Source organism: Urocitellus parryii, chromosome 1 (assembly GCF_045843805.1).
Source record: "Urocitellus parryii isolate mUroPar1 chromosome 1, mUroPar1.hap1, whole genome shotgun sequence".
Lineage (NCBI taxonomy): Eukaryota > Metazoa > Chordata > Mammalia > Rodentia > Sciuridae > Urocitellus > Urocitellus parryii.
The window spans coordinates 17886668-17912573 of NC_135531.1; the positions used below are offsets into that span (position 1 = coordinate 17886668).

The 25906-nt window shown below is 39.6% G+C and overlaps 1 protein-coding gene across 1 annotated transcript in view; it reads left to right on the forward strand.

Moving 5' to 3' along the window:
• The first annotated feature begins 1999 nt into the window (after nt 1–1999).
• The window catches only part of C9 (complement C9), a 48352-nt gene continuing 24445 nt past the window's right edge, over nt 2000–25906 (forward strand). Inside the window, exons 1-5 of the mRNA XM_026380181.2 lie at nt 2000–2128; nt 17497–17602; nt 17953–18097; nt 18273–18420; nt 25442–25580. Coding sequence (XP_026235966.2) covers nt 2052–2128; nt 17497–17602; nt 17953–18097; nt 18273–18420; nt 25442–25580 — 615 coding nt within the window. The 5' untranslated portion in view covers nt 2000–2051. The remainder of the gene's footprint in view (nt 2129–17496; nt 17603–17952; nt 18098–18272; nt 18421–25441; nt 25581–25906) is intronic.

Below are 25906 nucleotides of genomic sequence, written 5' to 3' on the forward strand. Positions count from 1 at the left end.
ACAAAGGGATAGCTGGACTTACTGAGCTTCACCAACAGTTCCAGAACCACAGAGAGAAATTCGTTCATTATGAAAGAGCTCAGCTGAAAGTACTGTCATGACAATGGCACCAAACCAGCAGCCAAGAGAGTGGGGCTCTGATGCTTCCTCTGCCCCAACTATGTGGCCTGGGGGGTGTCACTTCTGCTACACCCGGCCCATACTATATTATTTATATATTTTATATATACCATTACTATATGTAATTAATGTTTTTTATCATACATTATTATCTCAATTTTTCTTTGCTATATTACATTTAGCCTGAACCATGGTAATAAAATAAATAAAACCAAGCAATTTGGAATGGCCCCTAATTCAAACCAGTCAGCCAAGAAGTATCCCTTTCCCCTCATGTTGAAGGAGAGAGATGATTTTTCAATCACTAGTCATACCTACTCATAAAGTCTAATTATCACAAAATCTAATCAATGAGCATGAAATCTGATTAGCATAAAGCATGATCCTATGCTGACTGCTTTCAAGTTCTTAGGTCCACGGGCATCCTGGTGAGGTCCACAAAGGTCATGTGTGAGTTCTCAGCATTGCTACATCATAGCTGACAGATGCAGACTGAACCCAGGTGCAGTTCACCCATCATTGGCTAAGACTCACAAGAAGTATCCCCTGGACATAGACCCATCCATTGAAGAGTGCTGTTACACCTACTGGAATCACCTTATCACTTGGCAATTCTGCACAGCCTACACACCAACCAAATAAATTGTCTTTATGTCAAGCTTGGGAGTGGGTGAAATTAATCCTATTTGAGACCTCAAGCTCTATGCATAAAACAGAAAGGGGCCAAGAAAGGGTGGTAAGAGTAAACACCATGTACTCCAGGTAGGACTCTCAGTGTCAAAGTTTCTGCAGTCCTGGAAAAGCTAGCTGTATGTTCTGTCATCCTCTCACCCCTAATCCTGTTCTGCCTTTACATGAACTCCTGTTTGAAATTTGACAGTTTGTAATTAAGAGACACTTGAGAAGTTCCCTTAAGAACTAAGTCAAGAGGTCTTTCTAAAAGTCAGTGATACATTACCTACAAAACTCCACTGATGTCTTTTTTTCTCAAGTTGGTCATTCTCAATCTCAACCCTGGCCACACATTAGAAGCTTTTAAAAAATCCCAATCGACTTGGGCAGGGTGTAGGCAGACATCAATATGTTACCAAGCATTCCAGGTCATTCTCTTGTGCAACCAAGATTTTCAGAGGATTTGCATAGTTTTCAGAGAATTACCACCTATTCTGAGACTTCCAAAACATGTCACCCTTTCTGTAAGTCCTGGAGAACTTGATAACATGAGACAAACATTACTTTTCAAGGCAGGGAGCCAAAATTTTCCATCTCAGACGCTTATCTGACTGATGTGTAATTCTGAGATAAGGAGGCCATATCCTTCTAAATGATATGGTTAATGCATTGGAGAGTTTACTTCTTTTTCTTCAAAATGATGCACTATACCTGGAAAGAAAGAAATTTGTCAATGTGTTTTACCCTTTACCTTGCCCACATGGAAACAACCCACATATCTCACTTTTGGGTTGTGAGTGGGAGTAGTTACAACATCATTTCTGTACCTTGCTTTCCATTGAATGTCATTCTTTTACTTACTTCAAGACTGTGCCTCTATAAGAATCATCCACAGGCCTTTATTTTCAATAAAATACACATTCCCTCACCTTCCCTCCCTCCCAGAATCTACCAAGATTAGAACTGCTGTTTTTCCCCTGATCTCATTTTATTTTTTACATAGCACAAATGCTAATCTTAGACACTTTCGCATTTAGGTTCATTACCCCCAAATACGTGTCAATATGGAAAAACAAGCCAAACATTACAAAATGACTCTACTTTAGTTGGACTTCGGTGCCCGGGCAGTCAAAATTGACAAAATCTCTGAACACATACAAACAATAATCCTTCCCTGTCCTTTGGCCTTCTGCAAATAAATGCTTTACAGAACCTGCTGTAAAGGATCATCTCCTGGGGAGCTGCCTAGCAGGAGCAGCATGTCCCGCAGCAAGCCCTTCATCTTTGCAATCAGCATTTTAGAAATAAGTCTCCTTGCTTCACTGCCCACTTCCAGGTGAGTCATGGCCTGTCTGTTTGTTTCTGGATTTCACTGTGGGATTTGGTGATTCAAGGTCGACTTTTAACAGCAAGGTAGACAGAAATGTTCAGCCAAATAGTGATATGTAGATCCTCAGAATTTAACGAAAGGTTAAGAAAAGACATAGGGTACACCTTTGCAAGTTTGCTGTGGAAATCTGCTGTGGTGTCTGGGAATTTCTTCCCAAGAAGGCATTGAAATGTTAGAACTAAGATTATTTTTAAATACTTAGAATTGTGAAATGAAGTGGATTATCAATAGTGTATGGTAAACCTGAGCTTATCAATGCCTAATGTCTGAAAAAAAATTAATTAAGGAAATTAATCCATCCCTCCTTTTATCTCAATGTCTAACATTTAAAATTTTTGGTTATATCATCCTTTTCCCCCCACATTAGACAAAAGTGAATAATTTCGCTTCTCTTCCTTGACATCTGTAATGCACTCCAAGCTGTGTCCTGGGGTTTGGGGTCATGTTTTCTCGTTTGAAGTACACTACAGTTCCATTGACCCTGCTTCCAGCAAAGATGCGCCTTCTCCTTTTTCTATGATTTGGCTCATGATTACAAAAGCCACGTGTTAGGATTTGCATATGGTTTGAGTGTTCCTAAAGGTTCATGTGCTGGAATCTTGGTCCTCAGTATGTCAAAGTGGTAGACCCCTTAAGAAATTGGGTCTAGTACAAGGTGATTAGGTCTTAGGAGCACCACACATATGAGTGGATCAATGCTGTCTCTAAGGAGTGGGTCAAGTCAAGTAGGAGTGGATTCATTCCTGAGAGAGATGGTTGTAAGAAAAAGTCTGGACCCCCCTCAGCCTCTTACTTCCTTATTTGCCTGCATACCCCTTCTGTTCATGGCAAATTTCCTCTTTGCGTTTTTGACTGTGTTATGACACAGTCAAGAAACCCTCCTCAGATGCTAGCATCATGCTTTTTGGACCTTGCAGCCACCAGAATCAGGAGTCAAATTAAGTTTCTGTTCTTTATGCATTACCCAGCATCAGGCATTTTGCTATAGCAACACAAAGTAGAATAAAACACTATAACAAGCCCATCCAGGAAAGAAATCAATTGGGCAGTAAGTGGTTACTGAATATCTACAGAGCACCTAGGAATGCAGGAGGTTAGGGTCACATGAAGCATCCTTCTTTCTATCCATAAGTCCTAGGGGAGGACACAAACCTGTGTGATCCAATACACTATGAACTGATCTGAAGACAGTACTGAACTACTCCTGATATCAACAGTGCAGCTAAGGGGAAACCTGAACACTGTTCCTCTGTCCAGACCAACCATGACCTGCACCCAATTCTCCTTTGGTCTTTTGACTCTTGGTTTGACCAAATTCTGCTTTGGACTCTGATATCCATTTCAAGCACATCTTGGCTCACCTCCCAGCTACAAAGGAGACCGCCGTTCCACTTGGGCTCCACTTGCTGAGGTAGGCTGTTCTCAGCACTACATCTTTCAGGAGCAGGCTCACAGTGTGGGCTACCCAGACCTGCACAGGCCCTGGGTCAAGTGCTCAGCTGACTTTCTCCATCCTAACACTTCTGCTTATATCTAAACAACATGGTTTCATTCAGAAAATATTTTCATTTTCTGGACATCTGGATGCAGAAGGAATGTGTACTTGAAAAGGCAATTATTGAAAGTTGCTTTAGCTCTCTTGTACTGAAGTTGACCTTTTTCTTAAGTTACAAAAAAAATTTTTTTAATAGCCCACATTCCAGGATTATGGCTTCTACAGATCAAAAATGAGAGACTATGGGGAAGGCTTCAATTGCTTTGAAGTTCTTACCCCCTGGGTCCTGGTTGCACTCAGTGTCCCCAAGCAGGACCAGGAAGCCCCATTGGCTGGTCCTAAGCTCCAGGTAGCTGCTCTGCCCATTGGTTTGGCTCACAGTGCCCCCACTACCATGCTTCCAGAACTTGTCAGGGTTGCCCTGCTCTGAACACTCTGTAAAAGTTGAGGTCAAGACAAAGTGTTCAGAGACGTCGGTCTTGAAATGAGAAGAATAATTTGCATTACCAAAGTACAAATTTACAAAGTACAAAATTTACAAATGATTTCTGAAATAATAATTTCAATCAGAAGGAAGCATGCCTTTCAAGCTAGATTTCCCATTCAGATCAAGGTGCCATTACTTACCAACTGCGCAGGTTTGAACAAGTGACTCACCTTCTCTGTGCCTCCATCCGCCCATCTGTAAGCTGTTGACAGTGTGTTTCCTAGGGGCAAGTACTACAAATGAAATGAGTTCAACAACACTGAAGTTTCACAGTCTTTAGTCTAGAAGTTGGAAGTAAAGGTGTTGGCAGGGCCATGTTGCTTTTGAGGCTCTGGGGGATCCTCCCTATTTTCTGGTGGCATCTGGCCATCCCTGGCATTCCTTGGTTAGCAGCTCCAACCCACCAGTCTCTGCCACTGTCACCACCTGCCCATCTCTACATCATCTCCCCTCTGTGTAGGTCTTTATAAAATTTCCTTTTTCTTTGAATTACTGAGGAGCACAGGTTTTGCACATGCTAGGCAAGCATGAGCTATCACAGAATGACACCCCAACCCCTAAATCTCCCTTTGTATAAGGACCCCAGTCAGAGGGGATTAGGGGCCACTCTAGTATTTTCATTTTAACTTGATCACTTCTGTAAAGACCCTATTCCCAAATCAAGTTGCATCCTAAGGTACTGGGGCATAGGACTCCCACATGGCTCTTTTGGAGGGGATGCAATTCCACTCGTCACTGTGACCATCTACCTAGGAAGGATTTTCGTGAAATTGCCTGTTTATGCCCCAGCTCACTGCTACTAGTGAGGGTTCCCATGAGAACAGGTCCCCAGGGGGACATCATCTCTTACGCTTCTTGGGGTAGAATGCAAATGTTTAAAACCACTATAAGAGCAGAATAATAGCTCTAAGCATGTAGCTATTGAGACCCTTTCTTTTAAATTTGCAAATACCAAAATACTCACATTGTTCAAAGATCAAAAAACAACAAGATATATATTGTGAAGTCTTCTTTCCCCGTGCATAACTTTTCATGAAATCTCCATTATCATACATAAAGTACTTATAAAGCCCCTTCCCACCTCACCTCTCTTCTAGGTAAACATGTGCATTCATTCGTTTTTTGGGTATCCTTCTACGACCTCTTTATATAGATTAAACCATAGGGTCTCATATTACCTTGTTTGCTCCCTCCCTTTGCTAGAAGTATATTATACACAGCGTCTTGTACTTTGCTCATTTCTCGCATCACAATAGATATGAGAGACCTTTCTAAACCAGAGTGAAGGGCCTTCCTCATTCTCCCCATAGCTGGCCGATTTTCCATTGTCTGGACAGCTATTGGAGTAACTCATCTCTCACCGACGGACATTCAGGTGGTTTCCAGTCTTTGTACCAGAAACAATGCTGCAAGGAATATCCTCATTGATATATAATTTTATAAGTAGATAGTATTAATTCCCCCCAAATAATATTAACTGGATCAAAAGGTAACCACCTTTGTGATCTGGCCAAAATTTTCCTATGACCCTGTGGAGTTAGTGTTATTTTCCACTTACCAGCAGCATATGAAAGTGTTTCCCCCATAGCCTTGCTGAAAGGAGCTGTGGGCCAACTCCTTGATGTTTCCCATAGGTGAAAAGTAGCATCTTGGTAGAGTTTTGATTTGTCTCTTTGTTATTGAAATTTATTTTATACATTTAAAGGCCATGTGCTGTGTGTGTGTGTGTGTGTGTGTGTGTGTGTGTATGTGTGCGTGTACTCTCCTTATTCTCTCTTTTTTTTTTAATAGTCTCTTGTCTTTTACTCAGGAATTTCCTTAATTACATTAAAATTAATGTTTTGTCTCTGATATCAACTAAAAATATTTTCCCAGTTTTTCATTCATCCTCTGATTTTCATGCGTTTGGTTTTTCGTATAGTTGAATCTTCTGCACATAATTTTAGTTTATTCTCTACTTCTAAAATAAGCAGGAGTATCAGATGAGGAGTTAGGATGCATGAAAACAATGAGGAAAGTGGGCTCTCGGGAGAAAATGCTCAGCTTTGAACCCAACTCTGCCCCTGAAGAGCTGCTGCCTACCCTGAGAAAAATTCCTTCCCAGCCCCATGGCTCAGTTCCTCGTCTTTAAAGTGTAATAACAATAATAGATATTTCAAGGGGCAGAGGTAAGAATTAAATAGATAACACATGTAAATGCTTAAGGGAAGAGTTCTTGACACAAACTAGATATTCAAATGTTAGCAACTACTCTATTTTTGTTTACTTAATCTCAACAACCTAGAAAAATACTCAAGCATCCATTGACAGAAAAATTGGACCTAAAAAGCTGAAGATACACAAAATGTCCATTCTCCTCTTATTTTGCATTCTCCTGGGTGCTTTATTTCCATATTTAATAGAAGTTCACAGAGATTGATTTACCGGCTACCATTGGCCAAATAGGGCCTTTGTTTATTAATCCGTCTACCACTGCGAATACTGAGTTTCTAACATGGGACAGACATTGAGTCCATGGCTGCAGTATTGCTTTAGAACATTCCCAAGGGTCCCTGTACTCACTGGGCTTAAGATCTAGTGAAGAACAGGAACAAGTAAATGGCACCTGAAACCCAGCCAAGTTCTTGGAGTGAATTCCGTGATGCTGTGGGAGGTGAGCCCTGCAAAACGCAAGCAGCCCACGTGTACCAGCTCCATCTGCTCTGGCCATTGGAGGACTTTGCTCTTTACTTGTGTTCCTTTACTCCTGTGCCCTCCACTTCTCCCTGTACATGGAATCATTCTTACCAGCACACAGACATGTTGTAACGACCCTGTTAAATGTTGGCCCAGTCCTAAGCCTTGCTCTAGCCACACTCTCACATCAGGTCTCAGGGTGTGAAATTCCATGCATATTCCAACAATTCCCACATCTGTGGTGAAGTACTGCTTATATTCCAACTCCTACAGGGCCAATCTTTTCCCCGAGTCCAATGTCCAATAACATAGTCAACATTCTTGAAAATATAATAGCCTCCCAGATTTAATATTGATTTCTCCATTTCTCCTCACCCACTACACCACAGTTCACCAAGTTGCTCAGATAAAATTCTGGGAGTTCTTCCTAACTCTGTCTGTGCCATTTTCACATGTGATCTAACAGCAAGTTCTGTTGGTACCACATTTAAAATGTATTCCAAATCTATTACCTTGAACCCTAGAAATGTGAAAATATACAATTATTATGCGTCAGTTATAATGTATAGAATATATAATATCTATCTATATCCCAAATCTAACCACTTCAAATTATAGCCGCTTTGACTACTATAGCCCAAATCACTATAATTTCTTTCCTGCATCCATTCTGGCCCATTCTCCAATAGTCTATCCATTCAGGAAGATAAATCTCTGCAAAACAAATTTGAGCATTATTTCTGCTCTCTAAGGATTCCCAGAAAGCTTGGAATCAAAGCAAATCTCTTCTATGGCCTCTAAAGTAGAAATGCACCCTGCCTTCTTCTCCTGGTGCATCTGCACTGTCTGCTCCAATACCAACATGCTACCTCAGGTCCTTTGTACTTATTGTTTCCTCAGTTTGAAACACTTTGCCCAAACCCTCACACAGCTTTCTCTCTTTCTCTTGGAATTCATTCAGGTACCTAATCAAACTTCACCTCTTGTTCCGTCAATATGTTTTTGTTTTTGTTTTGCTTTGTAATAAACCATTGAAAAATAGTAACTTAAAAGAATAATATTTTCTTTATTTTTTTTTCCTTCTGATACTGAGGATTAAACCCAGGGGCACACAGTCACTGAGCTACACCTCTGGCCCAATTAATTAATTAATTAATTAATTGGATACTGGGGACTGAATCCGTGGCCACTTACCACTGAGCCACATCTACAGCTCTTATTTTTTATTTGGAGACAAGGTCTTGCTAAGTTGCTAGGGCTGGTCTTGAACTTCCAATCCTCTTTCTTTAGCTATGTGAGTTGCTGGGATTGCAGGTGTGTGCCACTGTGCCTGGCTAACAACTGTTTCACTTTTTCAGGAATCTGGGGGCTGCCTGGCTCTGTTGAACAATTCTCTCAGGTTTCCGATGTGGCTCTAGTCAGACGGTGGCTGAGGCAATGGTCATCTTGAAGGCTTCTTCTGTCTTTTGCCTGTTACCTGCACTGGAAAGACTCAAATAGTGGGGAGCTGGAACAATTAAGTCTTCAGGTCACCACCCACCCCCCCTTCTTCCTCTGTCTCTCTACTTTGCTCTACAGGGTAGGTGACCTCATACACAGCGATGAAAGTTACCCAGAGCAAATGTGTTGGGCAGAATTTGTGTGGCCTTTTCTCGTCCAACTTTGAAAGTCATGCAATGCCACTTTCCCTGTGTTTTATTCACTGAGGCAGCACAGTGCCCCAGCCAGCTTCAAGAGAAGGATGCTTTTTATGGTTTTGGTTATGAAGTGGCCCCCAAAAGCTCATGAATGTTCAGAGGTGAAACCGTTAGATTATGAGAATCGTAACCTAATCAGTGGATTAATCCACTTGAATGGATTAACTGGGTGATAACTATAAGTAGGGTGTAAATGGAGGAGTAGGTCACTGGGTTTATATTTTGTCCATGGCCTGCCCCCTCCCTTTTCCTTCACCCTCCCCCCTTCTCTCTCTCCTCTCTCTCTCTCTCTCTCTCTCTCTCTCTCTCTCTCTCTCTCTCTCCCCTGACTGTAAAATGAACAGTTTTCTTCTAATCTACCCTTCCTCCATAATGTTCTGCCTCATGTCTCATGTCGGGCCCAGAGCACTGTAGTTGATCAACCATGGACTGAACCATGAAAACCACAAGCCAAAATAAACTTTCCCCCCTCTAAGTTGTTCCTATCAGCTGTTTTAGTCACAGTGACAAAAAGCTGACTGACACAGGCACATAGACCCTACTTTAAATGGGAATATTGTCACAGAGCTTGTGGACTGTATCTAAAGCCCCACACCTCCTCTAAGAGTGTTCTTTGTCTGCTCTATTTAAACACCCATGCCTACCCCTTGGTACTCTCTTCCTTCTTGTCCTGCTTACATTCCTTCAGAATGCTTACGTATTAACTGGTGCTATAGATTATATTTTCTAGCACATTCACTTATTGTATCTCACCCACCAGAATGTAGGCTCTGTGGCAGCAGATCATGAGTTAAGAATGCAATCCTGGTTAGCTGATGTTTCTCCATTCCAGGAAGCCACGTTGCATTATATGTTGACACAAAGATTCCTTCATATGGTAGGTGTTTCCTGCCTGGCCTGACCACAGTGTCCTATTAGCTGCTCCTGAGATTTGCTTTTCAAAAGCTGAAAACTTCTTTCCTGGCAGAAGGATGGGGCTGGGCCTACATCAACAGCCTTCCTTTACTGCATTTCTGGCCCAGAGTTGGGCCTCCTGTGGTGGCGATATGAACTGCTTTGATCTAGGAAGTGTCTTTCAAGCTGAGTTTGAAACACTTGGAGATACGTTGCACTTGATAAACACATCTTATCTAAGAATCCAGAAAGTGCTTGACAAACACTTCTCTCAGTCTAATAGCTCAGCTGCATGATAGGCAGGTGGTGAGTGCTAGATATACACAGTCCTTGAGCTACAAAAGATTATCTGCTGAGTGAGTTAAAGGGACTGAGGAGGTGGTGCTGGGCTCACAGGGTGAAAGACGGAAGGAGCTATTCCAGATGACTGAGCTCCTCTCCTAATATTTATGCAACATATGTACTTCAATAACAGCATTTTTGCATGATCTATTATTCCTTCCTAATAATTCGATGAGTTCTGTCTTTCGTGTGCCTCCAGGTATCTAAGCACCTGGCACAGTGAAGGCTAGACAGCTGTGTGCTAACACAATTTTTGGTTTATTTTTGCCTCATTTGACATAATTTCATTCTACGTATAAGATAGATCCAGGCAAGAATCGGGTTATCCAGTTCATATGCTTTACCTGGAGCTGCTATATTGGAAAAATAAATTGCATCCTTGTTAACTCACTGTATCTCAAAACGTCTAAAAATCCTGAGGGTCTTACATGCAGAAGTTATTGAACTAACTATGAATGTTTAGTTTATTTCAGAGAGGATTTGTGTTGGGGTAAAAGGTAATACAGGGACAAGACAAAACTATTCTGAGCAAGGAATGGACAGATGTAGATTTTTAAAATTTATTTGTTTATTTATTCTAATTAGGTATATATGAGAGCAGAATACATTTTGATTCATTGTACACAAATGGAGCACAACTTTTTATTTCTCTGGTTGTACACAATATAGCATCACACCATATGTGCAGTCAAACATGTACCTAGGATAATTATTTCCATCTCATTCTACTATCTTTCCTCTGCAATGCACCCTCCACTACTCTCCTTCCTGTTTGCCCAATCAAAGATCCTCCATTCTTCCCATGCACACATCCCCCCATATGGTTCATCATCCACTTATCAGAGATAACATTCAGCCTTTAGATTTCGGGGATTGGCTTATTTTGCTTAGCATGATATTCTCCAACTCCATCCATTTACATGCAAATGCCATAATTTTATTCTCTTTTAATGCTGAGTAATATTCCACTGTGTATATATACCACAGTTTCTTTATCCATTCATCTATTGAAGGGCATCAAGTTGGTCCCACAGTTTAGCTGCTGTGAATTGAGCTGCTATAAACATTGATGTGGCTGTGTCCCTGTAACATGCTGACCTTAAGTTCTTTGAGTATAAATGAAGGAGTGGGATAACTGGGTCAAATGGTGGTTCCATTCCATGTTTTCTAAGGAATCTCATACTGCTTTCCAAAGTGGTTGTACCAATTTTCAGTCCCATTAGCAATATATGAGTGTACCTTTTTCTCCACATCCTCGCCAACACTTATTATTGCTTATATTCTTGATAATTAACTGGCGTGAGATAAAATATTAGAGTAGTTTTGATTTGTATTTCTCTAATTACTAGAGAATTTGAGCATGTTTCATGTATTTATTGATTGATTGTATATCTTCTTCTGAGAATGTTCAGTTTCTTAGCCCATTTATTGATTGGGTTATTTATTTATTTATTTATTTATTTATTTATTTTTGGTGTTAAGTTTTTTGAATTCTTTATATATCCTGTAAATTAGTGCTCTATCTGATGTGCATGTAGTAAAGACTTTCTCTCACTCTGTGGGCTCTCTCTTCACATTATTGACTGTTTCTTTTGCTGATAATAAGACTTTTAGTTTGAATCAATCCAATTTATTAATTCTTGATTTTATTTCTTGTGATTAAAAGTCTGATTAAGGAAGTCAGGACCTAATCTAACATGATGAAGAATTGGGCCTATGTTTTCTCCTATTAAGCATAGGGTCTCTGGTCCAATTCCTAGGTCCCTGTTCCACTTTGAGTTGAGTTTTGTGCATGGTGAGAGATAGTGGTTTACCTTCATTTTGCTGCGTATGGATTTCCAGTTTTTCTAGCACTGTCTGTTGCAGAAGCTGTCTTCTCATCAATGTATGTTTTTGGCACGTTTGTCTAGTATAACATAACTGTATTTGTGTGGGTTTGTCTCTGTGTCTTCTGTTCTGAACCATTGGTCTACATGTCTATTTTGATGCCAATATCATGCTGTTTTTGTTACTATAGCTCTGTAGTATTATTTAAGTTCTGGTATTGTGAAGCCTCCTGCTTCACTCTTCTGGCTAAGAATTGCTGTAGCTATTCTGGGTCTCTTATTTTTCCAATTAAATTTCATAATAGCTTTTTCTATTTCCATGAGGAATGTTATTGGGATTTTAATTGGAATTGCATTAAATCTGTATAAAGCTTTTGGTAATATAGATGCATATTCTTTATCCAGTAACTGTCAAACTTGGGATAGATAAAAAGTGCAATTCTCCATTTTTAGCTCCTTTTCTATAAAATAGAATTAGTGATATTTATTAAATTTACCAATCAAAAGTAAAGGTTTAATGAAAAATGAGCTTAGAAAAGTTGTTTAGTTAAACTAGCAGACAAATTAAGGTACTGTTAAATAATAAACCTTTGTAAGTTTTGGGATGAGTTGTGTTCCCATAAAATTGATATACTGATCCAATGATTGCTAATATAACTGCATTTGAATTAGATATTTAAAGATGTAATGAAATTAAAGTGAGGTCATCAGGGTGAGCCCTAATCTAAATATGACTGTTGTCCTTACAAGAAGAGGAAATTCAGATAGGAACATATACAAGGAAGACCATGATGAAGACTCAGGAAGAAGATGATGATTTGTGGGCCAAGGGAAGGATCTCAGAAGCTACCCGTCTTGTCTCACTATACCTTGACCTCAAACTTCCTGTCTCTAGAGTTGTGGGGAAAATGAATTTCTGTTTTCAAGCTCCCCAGTCTGTGGTTTTCTGGTATTTGAAAAACAACAACAAAAAAAATTGTTGTGAAATAGTCCTAAAACCTAGAGGGATGTAAGTACTGCTCCCAGGGCAAGGATTTGTGAGGATCTTCCTATAGGGATAGGGTAGGCTGTAGGGATAGGGTATGTCAGAGAAGAAACTCAAATCACAGTTCAAGAGGGCACTAAAGATCAAGGGCAAATGTCAAGTGCTTTGTTCTAGCCCCAAAGTGTGAATCAAACTTTGAAAAGAGAGCAGGAGACCTCAGGGAAGCTGCGAAGGAAGCGGATCGGTGTGCAAAAAGAGTTAGAGCACTGTCTACAGCCAATGCCAGGATCACTGGAGCAGGGTCTAGTCACTTATGGGTGAGCAGATGAACAGGCTCCTTTTAGGCTCCCATCACTGGCTTTACTCCATAAAGGACTGTAATTCACTCTGGGATGTTTGCAGTGGGTTTTACCTTCCATGCATTATCTATAGTCTGTACCATATCCTCTCAACCAACACTCAGTGAAAACTAGTCTCTGTGGTAAGTAAGAAATAAAGATACCAGAACATTGGTTTCCAGGTGTGTTTTCTGGAACTCAGGAGGTAATTGCCCTTGCGTCTCAGATACTGAGACAAAATGCTAACATGTCTGTCTAAGTAAGTGATGACTACGAAAAAGAAAGGAACCAATAATCCTATTAAAATAGGATGATGTTGAAAAGATCCACAGTGATGTTAAGAGCAAAGCCTGGTGTAATTCCCAAAACCAGAGATAGCCTGGCACAGTAACATGTCAGTCAATGGTGGTTTCAGGTTTGGGTAATGTTGACAAGAGCACACCCTGATCTACTTAAGTCCCACCCCTTTGAATACCATGGATTCAAAGATACAGCAGAAAAAAAACAAAAAAAAAAAAAAAGGTTTTTGTATTATGGATTGAACTCAGGGGTGCTTATCCACTGTCCCACATCCCCAGTTGGTTTTTGGCTTCCACTAAGCTGCTCAGGGCCTCACTAAATTGCTAAAGTTGGTTTTGAACTCCTGATCCTCCTGACTTAGCCTCCTGAGCTGCTGGATTATAGGCATGTGCCACCATGCCCTGCAGATATTGCAGTATTTTTCAACATTGTCTGAGCCTGAGAATCACCTGGGTAGCTTTTTTAAAACACTGCTGTCCAGACTCCTTCCACAGAGATCCTAATTGAATTGGTATGGAATTGCTATCCCAATTTTACAATTTCTTTATTTTTAATGTCCGAGGACTAGGCTATGCAACCAGTATTGAGAACATTGCTATGGGGCACAAAGGTGTATCTGCCATTGCTTCTTCATGAGGCCTATCAGCTCCTCACAAATTTTCTGGAAACTTTCTAGCAAACAATTTCTCATCTGTGTATATTCAGACAATACGTAATACTCAGACTTCCAGGAAAGCTGGTTCTTCTAGAGGTTTGGTAGCCTGCATAATACATTTGGAACCTGTACTTTTAGAACATAAAAGCTGATTGGGTCTCCTGATATTCTGAATGGTGTAAGCATGGGTCAAGTTTACAAAAATGGTATCTCTAGTCATAAAGCATAAAGATAAGCAAGTTTCTCACCCAAACCATGTGGGTGGTTCACCAGGAGATCACACCCTAGAGAAACACAAACCTAGTTCTGTTTAAGACCACTTGCCAAGAGAGCTTCTTTCTTCTTCTTTCATTTATTTATTTGTTTAAAAAAAGAAACCCACTGCCAAATAACTATCTATGTTCCAAGTTCTTCATATGAAGCTGAAGAAGACATAAAAGTCCCAAAGTACTAATATTTCTACCTAGGATGTAAATTTCACTTAGTTTGGAGAACCTGCTTTTTGTTTGTTTGTTTGTTGTTGTTTTGAATAACATTATGTTTACCATGTCTACTCAATAATGGCCAATTAATAAGTATTTAATAACTTAATGAGTGAACAAATTAATTACATGAAATATATCATTGCAAAGGCATTTAAGATATAGGGAGAAACAAGATGCCATAAAAGTATGTACATAGAAAGCTAGAGTATGCTAGAAGTTTAGGAAAGGTTCTCAGGAAAAAAAAAATGTGTCTAAGATGACATCAATATGGTGAATAGGGAATATCACAAAGACTGGAAAACATGAGGAAAAGTGGTTTATCGTTAAAATTTAAGTTCAGTGTGCCTGGAAACTAAGGGGGAAAAGTAAGGTTGGAGAATTAGGAAGAGGATGGGCTGCATAGAGCTCTCCAGGTCGTGTGTACTAGTTCTCATTGCAATTGCAATAAATGAACACAAACCTGGTGGCTTAAAACACAAATGTATTTTACGGTTTTGAAGGTCTCAAATCTGAAAGGGGTCTCACTGGGCTAAAATCCATGTGCCAGCAGAACTGGATCCATTAAGGAAGACTCTGGGAAGAATCAATTTCCTTGCTCTTCCCAGATTCTAGAGCGAGCTGCCCATTCTTGACTTGCTGCCCACTTCTTCCATTGTCAGGGCCAGCAACAACAGATGGAATCCCTTTTCACAACTTCAATTCCTCTTGCCTCCTCTGTCTTCATAACTCTCTTACCTACTCTTCTTTAGGAGTTTTTTATGTGATTAGACCAGGCGTGATGTCACACACCTGTAACCCCAGAGGTTCTGGAGGGTGAGGCAAGAGGATCTCAAGTTCAAAGCCATCCTCAGCAACTTAGTGAAGCTCTAAGCAACTTCGTGAGACCCTGTCTTAAAATAAAGCATCAAAAAGGAGGCTTGGTATGTGGTTTAGTGGTTCGGTGCCCCTGGGTTCAATCCCTAGTACCACCCCCACCAAAAAAAAAAAAAAAGTCATGTGCTTAGAGTCGGCTCACACTCCAAAGCAAAATATTCTCCCTTTAATTACCTCGTCAAAGTCTCTTTTGCCATCTAAAGTAACATATTCACAGAATCCATTGATTAGGACATGGACATCTTTGGCAGTCATTATTTACACCATATTAAAATTTGTAGGCTTCATCATAAAAGCAATGGAAAGCTACTGAGGGGTTTTCAGTAGGGAAATGGCAAGATCAAATTTGTACTTATAAAAGATCCCTCTGGATGCCTTATGTAAACTAAGTCAGAAATGATTGTAGCCATCTAGGAGAGATGTAGTGTTCGTGTAAATCAGAAAGAAATAAAAAAAAAAGTCTGGAAGGAATGAAGAAGAAAGAATGAGTTTGAGTCATTTATACGACTGTCAACAACAAGTTTGAGTGTTTGATTAGATGTCAGAGATGAGGATGGAGTATGAGACAAGGAACACCCAGGTCTCTGACTAGGATAACTGCATAAATGAAGGAAAAGCTTTGAAAGAAGAGGAAAAAGAATAAATGCATTTGGGAATACCTTGAGTCCAAGGGCCATGAAGATGTCCCAGTGCAGATGTCCAGTTAGGAGTTGGATTCATTTAAAATTCAGGAGAGATGTCTGGACTTTGGATTTCCCTACAGGTGTCATTAGCACACACACACGGAAGCCAAACTCTGGGGAAAGAATGGAGAAAAAAGAGAGAGGTCCATGCTAGGACCTTAAGGAAAACCAGCTTTGAAAACTGTCAGAAGAGGAGGCATAGCAAAATACAGCACTCAGCACAGAAGAAAGAGGAGGAGTACAGAGGAGTCTAGTGTCATTCAGCCTAAGGGAAGAGGGAGAGTGTGTGCTTTAAAGCAAGAGTGGTCAATTGCATTAAATGCTGTGAGCAAGTCCATAAAATAAGGACTGAAATGAGAACTTAGCTTCCTCAATTGGAAGGTAAGGAGTAAGAGATTGGGGATGAAACTACTTTTTCTTTGTCAAGAAAATTGTTTTAAAAACTCAGAGAATTTAGAAGTAGCGACAGGAGTATGGAGGGATGAATGGGGAGGAGACATGATAGGGAATGAGAGAGAAACATGTTTATGGCAATTCCTTTAAGAAGCATCATGGTGAATGGCAGGAGGGAGATGAAGGTAGCTGGAAGAAAATGTAGAGTTCAAGAGAAATGTTCTACTTGTTCACTTAGTGGTTTGTTTTCATTTAATCTCACTGATTTGAACACATTGCATTAAAGATGAAAAGGTTTTGAGGAAGAGTCTAAAGTGGAGGTGATGGTCCACTGATTAAAGTCATAAAGAAGAGCTGAACTCAAGAGCTTTTGTGGAAGCATTGGCCTTACTTGGAAGGGAGGTAGAGGCAGGAAATCTGTAGCATTCTTGTTTGTTGCCTTCTGGTTTTATTTGGTCTGGTCTCCTTTCTGTCATTTATTGGAATAATCATCCAAGGTGGTGTGGTGACTAGAAGAGATCCAGATGGTGAACCAAGGGAGAGAGGGAAGTTCAAAGCCAGAAAAGTGTTGCTGAGCCCTGCATCTGGGGAGGCTATAAATGCCAAAATGTATGATGGCAAAACTCCACAAGATCAGGAATAAGTCCAGAAGTGGAGTGTGAAGTGGTGGAGCATCCAGCTTGGGACATTTTCGTACAGAACCCTGGAGAGGGAAAGCCTGATTTACGAGGTGCTTGCTGCAGCAACAGCCAGGCTGGCTGGCTCAAATTTATGCAAGAACCAGGCAACTTCAGGCTTTGCTAGATGCTTGGGGGGAGGGGCAGTGTACAAAGAAAGGGCCACAAGATCTCTAACTTCTATGAATTCATCATCTAGTGGGAAATATAAGAATAATCAGTGTGAACCACCTGTCAGGTTACTGAGCCAGTTTTCCTCCTCTATGGTCATTATTATTGTTAGGTTGAAAGTCCAGCCATGATACCATCCAAAAAGTAAACAAAAAGATAAATCAAAAATACAAAATACCATGTGGTCAAGTGTCAAATGGGAGATATGGCATATATATATAGTGTGTGATTTGGAAGGGGGTTCCAGAGTAAATAGATTAAATTGGTTTGTGAAGATGTCTTAGAAACAGGCACACATTAATGGTCATTATTAATTTGGAGTGTTTTATTACCTTAGTTTTTGCCAAGAGCCAATACAAGGAAATGGCTCTCCATTGCCCATAGACTGCAGAATGAGCCCTTGGAGTGGATGGTCACAGTGTGATCCTTGCCTCAGACAAATGGTAAGTGTTCATCTACATTTCCCCCAATTTCCCCTCATGGATACTATATTCCTTGCATCTCCAGGGAAGTGGCTGTGAGGCAGCAGACCCCCAAACTAAGTTTCAACCCCAAAAGAGAGACATTCATGTGTAGATAAGTGGTTAACTGTATGTTGTGCAATACACTTAATGAACATGGTGAGACCTCATCTTTGGCATGAGAGACTGCCAAAGCTAGACTGCAAAGCGTTACTTTAAGTTACTCAGTAACTGCCTCTACTTCTCTCTTACAACCATTGAGTCATTTGGGCTCCAGAGGCAGCAGCACTGGGGCTTTACAAAGTCTAACCTTTCCAGCTGATCTTGCGCAGTTTCGCTCAAGGACCATCGAAGTCTTTGGACAATTTAATGGGAAAAGTTGCCTGGATGCTCTGGGAGATAGACAGCAGTGTGTGCCCACCCAGCCTTGTGAGGAGGTCAGGGATAACTGCGGAAACGACTTTGAGTGCAATACAGGTAATCCTTGCGCTCCAGTTTCTCACTGTGGGTTTCTATGCATGCTCATGAGCCAAGAGAAGTAAACATGCTTTTTATTCCAAATGTGATAGTGTCCCTAACAACATCGTCGATATGCCCTGTGCAAAGAAATTCAACACATTTGGCAGAGTGTCTTTCCTGATTTTGACTGCAGGCAGATGCATAAAGAGGCGACTTTTGTGCAATGGCGACAATGACTGCAGAGACTTTTCAGATGAGGATGATTGTGACAGTGATCCCCGTCCGCCTTGCCGTGACCGAGTGGTGGAAGAGTCTGAGCTGGCACGAACGGCTGGCTACGGGTCTGTATTTATGCTTTTTCCAGATGACTAGGAGTGAAGGCAATCTCCAACACTCTCACTGGGATACAGTGCAAGAATGATTTGTATGAAGGACACAGTTGCTGCAACTTTTGGCTCTGTATCTTTAAAAAATATATTTAGCCTGGAAATGTGTTGAAAGTAGAAGGTACTTTGGCTAAACTGCCTGCCTCAGGAGGGCTCTGTAGAATGGATTCAACTATCAGAATATTACTTCTCAATCCAGAGGGAGATGAAATGCTGGAAAATCAACTTGACTTGACACGTTAACATTTAGAACTGAGTGGCCAGTAGTAGGTCTGGTAACTCCATGAGAGCATTTGAATTCTCAACAAGGCTGTCTTTCATTAGAACTACTCTTGGAACAATACCTGATAATAAGTTCTCAAGAGATTCTAGCATTCTGAGAGTGCCACTAATTTTCCCTACAGAATATTGAGACTGAACAGGTGACTGTAAGCTCTAAGGGAAGTCTTGGAGTTTAGAGCTCAGGAATATACACAATGGGAACTATTCTGTGCTCCAAGAATTGGAATAATGACATAGATCTGAGGCTCTATTCTGTTCCAGAGTCAGAGGGCATTCCAGAATGTCCCTGACATAGTCTCCCTTAGTTGTCCTAAGCTGGGTGAATCTGTCCCTAACAAGACACAGTTATTCTCCCACCCAGCAGTGCATCGACAGAGGTTTCCTGGCTATGTTTCACCATCTGTAATGCAGTGTGTCTCTTTATCCTCATGAATTCAGTGCCTGGTTCATAGTAAATGAATTAAATGAAATTAAATTCCATTATAAATACTTGATATGTAGATAAGTGAATTAATTAAAAATAAAAATCTGTATATAAGCATTTTCTGAAATACTGGCAGTTGATAACAGTTAAGACTGAAACAGGGTTCCTTGTAAGAAATTCAGGGTCAGACCTCTAGAGCTTCAATGAGGATATTAGAGAAAATAAAATGGGAAATGGTAAGAGTGAGGCTGATAGAGGGATTAAGACAGGGGTTATCAATGAGGGGTGATTTCCCCACCCACACACCCCAGGAGACATCCAACAGTATCTAGAGACCATTTTAGTTGTCAGAACTTGGAGGAGATTGGGGTGAGTGCTGCTTACTGGTAAGTGACTACTGGTGGGTAGTGACCAGAGTATTGCGGAACATCCTACCATGCACAGGACAGCTCAACCCCAAATATCAATTAGAAATCCTACACCAAAGTGCTTGGCAGTTCCTAAGATAAAGTCTCTATATCAGGTTTGGCTAAAGTGAAAAAGAAGAAACTTCTTTTTTAACAAAATTAAGAACAAAACTCCAGAATACCAAGAGTTAGGCACTAGAGAAGATATGTCACACACCCTCTATTCACTTCATAAAACTTGTCCAAGCAGCCTCAAATATTGCCCAAAGTGCCATTGGCCCTTAGTCTACAGGTGGGGACCTTGATTCACGTGGATTTTCTCGGAGCCTCATAGCAAATGGCAGTCAATTGTATGGATGTTGTCCAAAACCTCACAGCCCAATCACTGTGCATTTAAATGAGCCTCAACTCTTTCTGCTGCTCCCCTTGGGGAGACATTGTGAGTCCATGCTGAAAACCCACTACTATTTTGTTTTGCTTTATTTGGGATCCAAGAAACAGTTTTCTTTCTAATCTAAACAAAAGAGTTTGAAACAGGGAATTACATGTGCTATTTATTTTCACTCAATGCAAATTTATTTTTGTCTTATAGGAAAAAAATACAGAATTTTTGGTCCACTTAGCTAAAAAAACAATAATTTATAATCTATTGGTTTCCTTTGTTCAGGGAATACAAAAAGTTATTACATAGCTTTTGCCAGGGAGTTTCATAATGATGAATCCTGGAGAGCTAGCAAGGAATCCTTAAATACCTTGTGCTTCACCAGGGTCCTGGCAGGTGTTGGGGACTGTCACAGGGCTGAGACTTCAAGGCAGAGGGGGTGGGGCCCCAGCTCTTGGAAAGGACAGCAGCAGACGTGAAAAATGAGGTAGCTGGATAGTCCATCAGCATTTTTTATAAATTCCCCATTACCACGAGTAAAAACCTATAACAAATTTAGTCTTCAAAAGACCTATTTTTCAGAACAATTTTCATTTGTATAATACTTTGAACTTTTCAAAATCTTTGTATATTGTATCTCTGTGGCTTTTCATAATAATCTTGTCAGACTGTTAGAGGAGATATTATATTCATTTTATAAATAAGAACTAAATGAAATAATTGAGGCCATTTGGCTAGTTTTTAGTGAACTAAAACCCAATTTTCTCTGACTCATATAAAATTGTTGTTTTCCATCAAGCCACCCACCCTTTCCTTCTCTCCATGATCCCCCCACATTTCTTCCATATCATTATAAAGTCTATAAGTCAATAAGTTTTCTGCAAAGCAAAACTAACCTTTAAAAATTAAACTCCTTAAGTAGTTATCTATTATCCAAATATTTGTATTAAGAATATAGGAGATTAGTATAAACTACTAATTAATATTTAAGAAGAGGTCAAACAGCATGCTGTGTTATACTCACAATAATCTTCAAGGGCTGGGGCTATATCTCAGTGGCAGAGCACTTGCCTAGCATGTGTGAAGCACTGGGTTTGATCCTTAACAGCACATTAAAAAAACTAAACAAATAGAATTAAGGTATTCTGTCCATCTACAGCTATGGAATATTTAAATAATAATACTGTTCAAAATGATTAATATTCCATTTTTATTTACTATAAGTCTTTGTTTTTCTCATTCACAGATCTAGACTGTATGAGAAATAGAAGCCATGGGAGTAAACACCCTGATCATAGCAACATGCTCATAAACTGCTTCTACATACTTTAGTCTAGAAATCTTCAACGAAACCTATCAACGGGCACATACAGTCAGATTTGTTGATGCTGGAAAGTCACAGCACTTGAACTAATTAATTAATTTCTACTTTTTCATTTGAAGGACTCTCATTTGAATAACCATGCTAGGAGGATTCAGTTGTATCGGGAAGGACAGAGGCGCTTAGGAAAATCTTCCAACCCATCTTGCATTCATCAAAAGATATAAATCCAAACCAGCTGCCAATGATGTACAAGATGCAAAGGGATTACTTTTTTTGTGATCTAAGCACTGCACCACTTCTGTAAAGGGAGCTTTCTCATTAATTCACCTGGCAACTTGGAACTGCCTGTGGTTCTCCAAGCAGGCATGAAAACAGGCATTGCTAAATGCTGCCAAAGAACACATGGGTTTTTTGTTATTATTATTTCCCAGGTGATGACTTCCTTTTCATGAGACGTTTTCATGTTTCTTGGCAAAAAAAAAAAAAAAAAATTGGCTCATTCTAGAGTAGACTTGCCGTCTCTGTAGTAGTGGAATCCAGTCAAAAGTTTGTGAAACATCTCCTTAGTTGTGCTTCAGATTGTGTCTCAGCTTTATTGTAGCTTTCCAAATGGATCCAGCCGACTGGTCAGCTTGCTGTTCTATAAAATAACCCTCAGACTAGCGTGTGCCTATCATGAGTGCACCCAACTTTCCAAGGGGGAGACAGGTACATTTTAGGGTAATAGTTCAAGTATTAATTATTGAACCAATTTGCTATAGTAAATCCTCAACTTCCACATGAACATTTCTTCATGAGATTAATAAGTCATATGATTGAACTATATTCAAATTGTCAAGCTCATTCTCCTTCTTGACTCTTTTTACATTTATCTCCTACTTTCCCAAAGCAGAGTATATACAATTTTACTACAAGGTGGAAAACCTAAGATATGACTCCATATATAGGTACTCAATTGGAATTTAATGCCTTGGGAATTGAATGGTGTCCATTTTTTTTTGTTTGCTTGTTTGTTATAGCATCAGTGTTGAAAGATGTCCTAAATGATTGTCAGCTAATGGACTACAAAAATGATTTTGTTAAAAGACCATTCTGTATGTATTTTTTTTTTGTATATAACTCAGAAAACCAAAGAATTGAGCGAGATTTCTCTAACAAAATTCCTTCTATTCTTATAGAAGTGTATCAGCTATTACACCTGTAAAAATGGAAAGGAAGAATAAAATTATTGCTGAACTCTGTCTCTTCCAGGAACTTAAGTAATCTTCACCTATGGGTGCAGAAACTAATTTATTGGTTTGAAAAGAAGCCATGTTTATTTCATTGAGATAACTTTCCAATAAAATTTCACTGTGTTTAGTAATTTAGAAAATGTTAGTATACTTATATATACTATTAAAGATAAAGAAATTTGTAAATATTTAGACTCTAGGGTCAAAGGATGTTTAATACTTTAAAATTCCAACTAATATATCTTTTGGTAGAGAAAGTATAACAGGGTGACCAATAAAAATGTTTTAAGCATAAACTATATTACATTCTGTGGGGAATGAAAAAGAAATAAAAAATTTAAAAATCAAGAATAAAAGAGGACACAGAGGATATAAGAAATCTCTGTACTTTCTGTTCAATTTTTCTGAAAAAATTAAACTGCTCTAAAAATAATCTACTTTTATTAAGAAAAAGAATACAGCAAAATACTATGAAATTCTTTTGAAGTAGAAAATATTGTAAATACTTACCAAATGCTGGAAATTTTATCCCTTGCAATTATTTTAAGCTAAAGATGAAAAATCTCAGATGTCATGCTAAGAAGGTGCAGGAAAACATAGCTTATGAATATTCTTTTCTACAGTATGCAAACAGAAAATCTAAAGAACACAATCCCAAACATCCCATGCATTCCCACTGCTCATACTATTCCTCCTGTCCTCTTAGCTCCATTCCAGAGCACCCACCTTTCAGAGTCCAAACCAAATCCTCTTTATGTAAAACTCTTTTTATGACTTTCCCATGATGATCTCTTCCTCTTGGAAAACTGGATTTATGCAGCACTTACCCTTGCCACTCCTTTGGACCAAGTATATCCTTCCTGATATTTTTTTTTTCAAATATGTGATTGTATGTCCAAATTCCCAGCTTCAAATTCTCAACTTCATGACAGTGGAGACTGTGCATTAGTTGTCTTAATATCACCCTGTGTATTACAAACACAATACAGCACACAGGTTAATTTCATTATTTGCTGAAAGTGAAGAGATGCAGTGTTTGGGTTTGTTTGTTTGTTTGTTTGTTTAAAGCAGGTACATGGGAGGGTAGAGTTCTCTATCAAACAAAGATGTAATTGAGGTCCTGGGAAGAAAATACATAGATTTCTTTCCATAGTTTTATATCTTTGAGTTGGAGGAATTGTATCAAAACCTCAGTAAAACAAAAATAAGAATTAATTGCTCACAAGATGTGGCTTGATGGGCAGCTCTGCCTCAAGCCACAGTGGCTAGGGTGGCTTTGCGTCTCCCTGAGGTTTTGACAGACTGGAGCTGCTGAGTAGCTAGGCTGAAACTGCAGCAACTGTCCATCAGAACTCCTTTTCCAGTTAATGGCACAAATACAACAAAGTAAAAAGAAACAAAGGAAGCATCTTTATGCCAGGCTTCCAAATGGTTCTCTATTACTTTCACCTACATGCTATTGGCCAAAGCATGTCACATGGCTAAGCACAAAGCCAGGGAAGAGGGACCTGCTCTTGGCCCATCATAATGCCTTAACAAGGATATAGATGTAGGGCTGGATCAAAACTTAGGACTAAATGTTGACCTGTCATAAGGGACAAAGTGTCAAAGCAAACCAGGTTTATAATTTTTTTTCTGTTATTCAAGATAATAGTACTATACTTGGGGCACTATATTAGAACTTTAGGGTCATAATTTTTGCCAGGAAAGGTAATTTTGGTGCAACAGGTAGTAAAAGATGGTTAACTTAATCTATACCTCAGTCTTGAAAAAGATATTCACCTATCAATTCCTTAACTTGCTTTCCACTAAAGTTGAGCCACAATGCTTGTTTCCTTGTCGATTCAAATTGGCTAATAATGTGCTATTAATGTTAAAATGTTTTTAACTAATCCACTGGCAATAAGATGTTCTTTCAACTATTCTTGCATTAGCAATGGGTTTATAGTCAGTTATTCACACTTCAACAAATTGCTCTTGAAACCAATGTTCAGATTTATAATCCAGCTCAAGGGAGTTGGGAATGTGGTCCAGAGAAGTGGACAAGTTTATGCTTTTATGCTAAGGTGAGTTATGGTATGAGGACCAAACCTCATTGGGCCTCCCTGACTCGAGGCCATTTATTCCAAACAAAGCCTAGGCGGCAACACTGTGCCCCTGCAACTAACAAAGCAGAACTTCAGAAAGAACCTTTTCTTGTACATATATTGTTTTTAAGCCTCCAAATCAAACAACTTTTTTTAAAAAAGCTAAACAAGATTCCTATTTATCAATGAAAGCTTTCCAAATAAAAATATTCTGCTGGGAAGAAAAGTAGAACTTTTAAGAAGGCCTTGCTGGACGCTGAGATTTCTATGTTCATCTTGGAAAGTATAATGGGAATAATATATGCCCGAGGGAAATGAGGCTCTTGACCAGCAATGAGACAGCTGGAGGAAAAGGCTTAAATTTAAAGAGAATGAGGAGAGAGAGAAAGAGCCCCAATGTTGATTCATAGACAAAAAATTACATGCATATGTTTTACTGTCCCCCTGAGATGCTCTGTTCTCAAATAATTTAAATAGTTGGTATTACAGCGTCAGTTCCTGGTTCACTGAGGGAGGTTAGGTAAGAGTTACAGCACTGGGGCTCAGATTCCAGGAGCCAGATGGTCCCGCGTGCCCTGCTTATTGCATTTCCTTCTTTGTGCTCTAAATAGTGCCCTAGTTGCCAAAGAGTTTAGAGGGTCCTCCTAAGGTATGCTTTCTGCCAGAAACACAGAACTGAGGTGAACAGGCTCTTTCTGCTATTTGGGATTCTACTGCACACATCTTGGGTGACAGTGAGACAACCCAAAGCTGTCTCACAAACAGCCATGGAAGGCTACCTTGCATGACATGTGGTGTTCGCACACCTGACTGACACTACTCTGTTGTTTATTCTCAGAATCAACATCTTAGGGATGGATCCCTTAACCACACCTTTCGACAACGAGTTCTACAATGGACTCTGCGACAGGGTTCGGGATGGAAACACTTTGACGTACTACCGAAAACCCTGGAATGTGGCTTCTTTGGCCTATGAAGTGAGTCTCTCCTCAGGAGAAAACATGGTTCAGCTGAAATTTGCTTTAATAAATTTAGTACTAGACAGGGTGAGAAATCCAATAGATACCTAAGATCTGCTTAAAGAAAAGGAGATGTAGCTTGCATCTCACTAGAAACACACGGTAGTCTATAATCAATCTTCAGTGACATTCACTTAGTGATAAAGATTTGGTAAATACTCAGACTCCCCAACAAGAATAAGCTAAGATTCTGAATGGACTAAAAATTAAATTAGTGCTGATTTAAGTAGTGATCACACTCCTTGCATGCTACTTAAATTTTTCTCTTTTTTTGCTAGTTTCCA